Source organism: Eimeria mitis, genomic scaffold (assembly GCF_000499745.2).
Source record: "Eimeria mitis Houghton genomic scaffold, Emh_scaff1302, whole genome shotgun sequence".
Lineage (NCBI taxonomy): Eukaryota > Apicomplexa > Conoidasida > Eucoccidiorida > Eimeriidae > Eimeria > Eimeria mitis.
In genome coordinates this window covers 1-4,394 of record NW_013568669.1, presented here as the reverse complement: position 1 = coordinate 4,394, position 4,394 = coordinate 1, and the positions used below count along the sequence as shown (strand labels likewise).

Below are 4,394 nucleotides of genomic sequence, written 5' to 3'. Positions count from 1 at the left end.
ACTGATTCTTTCCCTAGATTAAGAATATGATGCGTTTCGTCGGCTCTCTAAACTGTATGTTCGCCCCCCTTCCAGGAAAGCTCTTTTTCTCTGGGACTCGCTGTTTTTAGATATCAGCTTTAAAACGATGGTTATCAGAGAATAGCCTTGCGGGCAGGGGATTGAGCTAATCGCGAGAAGAGTTCAGGCATGCTGAAAGCATACCCCTGCAAAGGGCGTGCACGCCACGCGTCAAAGGCTAGCATATATTTACAAGTGCGTCATGTTTAAAAATGGATGGTAAAAATGCTGGTCTCTAGCGGCTTTGGACGGACAGCGGAGTCGCACACGGCTCCGCGCCCACAGGCATGAAAACTCACACGCATTCGTCGTTTACACTTCTGACACAGCCGTACCAGCAATTGCCTCTAAACACAGTTAGGCAGTCGTGAGGTAAACGCTACAACTTAGTGGGTGTACAGTTGCATATCCATGGAACTCCGCCTTCGCTGAATGACCGTCGCTTTTGCCGGTCACACTGCCCTCCAGTGGAGGACCCACGGTCCGAGGAATTCTCGGTTCGCGGTTTCCCTCACCAATTCATCAACAAGTGCACTCGAACCACTACCTACATCGCCGCTGTCTAAGCATTGTCCAGCTGAGCTCATCTAACGGGCTCATTCAGATGCCTCGAGGAGCATGATGTTGCTCGGATGTAGATTAGTCCAGTTAACTCTCTGAACGGCAGTTCAGAGGAAGTTAAAATCAGCTGATATACATTGCCTTCAGTTTCTTCCTTGGAAAGATTGATAAGCTCTTCCAAAGGGCTGTCGCAAAAGAACTGCATGCTCCAAGAAAATTACTGTACTTCTTCCTCTTCCACTGGTCGTACCTCTCCGTCTTCCAGTAGCCTCGCCTGCAGACCTCTTACGGACTCCGCAAGCTAAAAAAAAACAAAAAAAAAAACAAAAAAAGGCTTCATATGACTGCACACGTACGTCCAAGCGACGCTTCCCTAGGATTCACACCGGCGAGCTCAGAAAGTACACTCCTAACGCATCAATGACGCCCAGGGCAGCCCCAATGCCACGTCACATCCCAGACATCTGCTTGGGGCCAATGAGCTCTCACACCCTAGTCACTGAACTCAATGTTCATGTAGGTTCTTGAACTCACCACTCGCCATCTGATCTGTGTGACGTCCCTTTGCCTGTGGATGGGGGCCCGATCTTCTGCAAGGCAAGCAAGGTTTTCTAACTGTATGCCGCCAGAAGCCTCTTTCATCTCAGCCTGCGCGCATGGCCATAACCACAGTAACGCAGACCTTGTCTCTCCGTGGTGCCACTACAGAAGATGCAGAGGGAATTGCCCCTCCACAAGGCGTGTGTGTGTCACGTGCGTGTGCAGATATATCCAGAGGGGGGGAAAACGGTTCAAATCCGTAGTGCTCACCGGCAAGCGAGCTGCTTTTTGCGGATCTTCCACTTCGAAAGGAAATCCCGGCTGAAGCAGAACACAATGTTGACAAAGTTTGGGAGCAGTCAAGGAGCATTGAAGCATTTACACAGAGAGGCCCAAAAAGACAACAGCAAAGATGTAGCACCGTACCTCTGGTAGATGCGGTGAGACAGAGTAGTCATCAGCTGAAGGCAGGGCACAATAGCAGCGCATGCACACAAATTACTTGGCTTCGCATGTTGCACACAGAAACTGTTCAGGAAAATGTATTTCTATGGGAGCTGTGCAGACAGACCGGAAAGATAAGCAACTAGCCAATAAAAAAATGAATGCATTTCGCTTGCCTGAACGATCACCAAACCGTTTCGTTAACAGCTGCATGAACTCGATGCTTTTTTGGTAAACCTCTGGAGCATGATGCCTGCTGTCCACAATTCTGATGATTCTATACCTGAAGTGAAAGGGCAGAATCCCAAGAACAATTTACCTTGGAACCACGTTTTCCCGGCGCTGCACCACTAAAATGTAGACGAGGGAAAAACACAGCCGGATTGAGCCCCTGCTGTGGGGTATGTGTCTTTCCAAGGGGTGTAACTGAAACCAGTCGGGCCATATATCTATCTAGCATATCTAACGACCCGAATAACTGCACTTGCACCTGAATCGCTGCATGCATTCTACACTTATGGGTATCTTCAGCTGCGCTCGCTTACTTCATGTCTATCACACCCAGAATAATGTGTCCGGGAGGGAAGTCAGACGTCTCTCCCCCTGCCGGCGTGGTCGGAAGCAGCAACAGCACCCTCTCTGCGGCCTTGCACTGCCTAACTTGTGCCTACACACACACACGCACATATATATATATATATATNATATATATATATATATATGGAGGCAAAAGCCTTGAGGAATTTTAAAGAAACCATATGGATGCTATCAAGAACTGCATTGCCCAGGCATCGAAAACGTCAGGATAGCAAGCGTCACCAGCATGTGGTGGCAATTTGGCCGCCAAGCAAAGACGGCAGTCACACGGCGGCAGAAGTTGCCCTACCGAAAACAGCATAGGCCTCTTCCTGTGCTCCACGAACTCATTCCATGCCTTTACGATTGTCTTTGGCGAAAGAATTGCTACGGGTCGTTGCCTAGGAGAAAACAAAAGCGAACAAAGCGAAAGCGACTTGGCAATGGGCGTTAGCATTGTTCGCTTTTGTAATGAAGCCACAGGACGCTTCGCCGCACTCATAGGGTCAAACCAAATAAAGTGTCAAAAGGAATGACGGCTGCAACTGGCGCTCCGCTTACAGTCCCTTGCTCGCCCGAGCTGAAACGTGTGTCTGCAAGAGAACACAAAAGAATCACACCACACCAGGCAAGGGAGTCAAGCCTCTGGCGCAGAAATGCTTTACTAGACATCCCACGAAGTGGAGCAGCCCGCACAACTCCTATCTTGTCAACAATATCTGTAGCTGCAGGTGTTCTTAGCAGGTGATAGTAATAAAAGGCACCTGGAGACGGGTGCAGTAAGTATCCAAGAAGGAAAGTTCGAGTGGCTCTCCTGGAGCCATCCGCTGCAGCTGGTGTCTGAAAAAGGGCATCCAAAGAACAGGCATAATGCGGCATTTTTGCTCCGTTGCTCTGCGGTAGCAGCTATACGCTCAGAATGACGGAGTGGATAAGATACAGTCCCAGTGAGTTTATTTTTCACTTTTGCCAAGGCCGTGTGGATTGCGCAAATCTCTATATTAACGCTGGAGTGTATCTCTGATAACTGCTAGGATTCCCGTCGGGATTGAACTTTCTTTTGCAGCAATGCCTTCTGAGTGCTAGGCAGAATTACCTCAGTACTGGTGTTCCGCCGACATTGACCTCGTCGGTGGGGTTTCCTTCGAGTAGTTCCTTAAGCTCTGCGTTCACAAGCAACGCCCACACACCTTCAGGCCTTCACTCAAGGTATTGCCATTAATGCCATTTTGCCTCGAACCTTTTGGCCCCGCAGCGTAGGAAATGCCATTAAATGCTGTCGCTGTGATAACCTAGCTTTAACAGCTCACACAACCTCTGTAAAGGGTGAAGCGATTCATACCTCGCAGCTCATCGAATGACACTGCCCCCATATCCGCGAAACGGGGGGACAAAAGTTGTTGGACCAGATGCATAGTGAGCTGAAGCAGCACAGGACAGAAGCTGGAAACAGGTTTCATGAGATGCGAGCAAACACACCAAGATGACCACAGGAGTACGGGTTGCACGGCCTTTCTCCAGAAAAAGACATCGAACACAACTTTCAGCACGCAGTTTGTCCTTTGCAGGTTCATACCGCTTCCTCAGGCGACGATGGGTCTCTGGGAGGCCCCAAATCCTCCGGGGGGTCGTCTCCCCATCCGTCTGCCGGTTCCTCTTGTGGCTGTTCATCGGGAGGCGCCTCTCCGTCCCCTTCTCCGGATGGTCCACCGGCTGCTCCAGACGGTTCTTCGGGTGTTCCCTTTGAGCCTTCTCCTTGTTCGCCGGCGGCTTGCTTGCCCTCAGCATCAGCGGGGGTGTCTTCATCAGCTCCCCCAGTTGCACCCCCCGTTTCACTCACTTCACCAGCTGCATCTCCCGGCTCCTGCGGATCGTCTCCCCCAGTTTGGACATCCTCTTCACCGTCTTCCTCTTCACCTCCCTCATGAGATGTCGCGTCGGCGAAAGCTGGAGATTGTACTGGGGAAGCAAACTCATCTGACTCTGGCTCCGGCGAAGCGGGTCCCTTTGCTGCAACGGCTTCCTCTTCACCGCCTTCCTCTTCACCTCCCTCCTGAGTTGATTCCTCCTCGGGGACGACTGGGGGCACTGGCGGCGAAGAGGGTTCCTCTGGCTGAGTCTCCGGCGTAGCGGGTCTCTCTGTTGCAGCAGCTTCCTCTTCACCTCCCTCCTGACTTGGTGCCGTCTCGGGGACGACTGGGGTCTCTGGTGAC

At 51.1% G+C, this 4,394-nt stretch overlaps 1 protein-coding gene across 1 annotated transcript; it reads right to left on the bottom strand.

Annotated features, from left to right (window-relative positions):
* Nucleotides 1–838: 838 nt before the first annotated feature.
* On the bottom strand, nucleotides 839–4,158 carry EMH_0034160 (uncharacterized protein; the record flags this gene model as incomplete). Its single annotated transcript, XM_013494841.1, has 13 exons — nucleotides 839–922; nucleotides 1,156–1,269; nucleotides 1,432–1,482; nucleotides 1,588–1,622; nucleotides 1,794–1,888; nucleotides 2,151–2,272; nucleotides 2,492–2,582; nucleotides 2,743–2,774; nucleotides 2,946–3,021; nucleotides 3,278–3,344; nucleotides 3,524–3,602; nucleotides 3,758–4,045; nucleotides 4,099–4,158. The coding sequence occupies 13 exons, from the start codon at nucleotides 4,156–4,158 to the stop codon at nucleotides 839–841; spliced, it is 1,194 nt and encodes a 397-aa protein (XP_013350295.1).
* Between the last annotated feature and the right edge of the window lie 236 nt (nucleotides 4,159–4,394).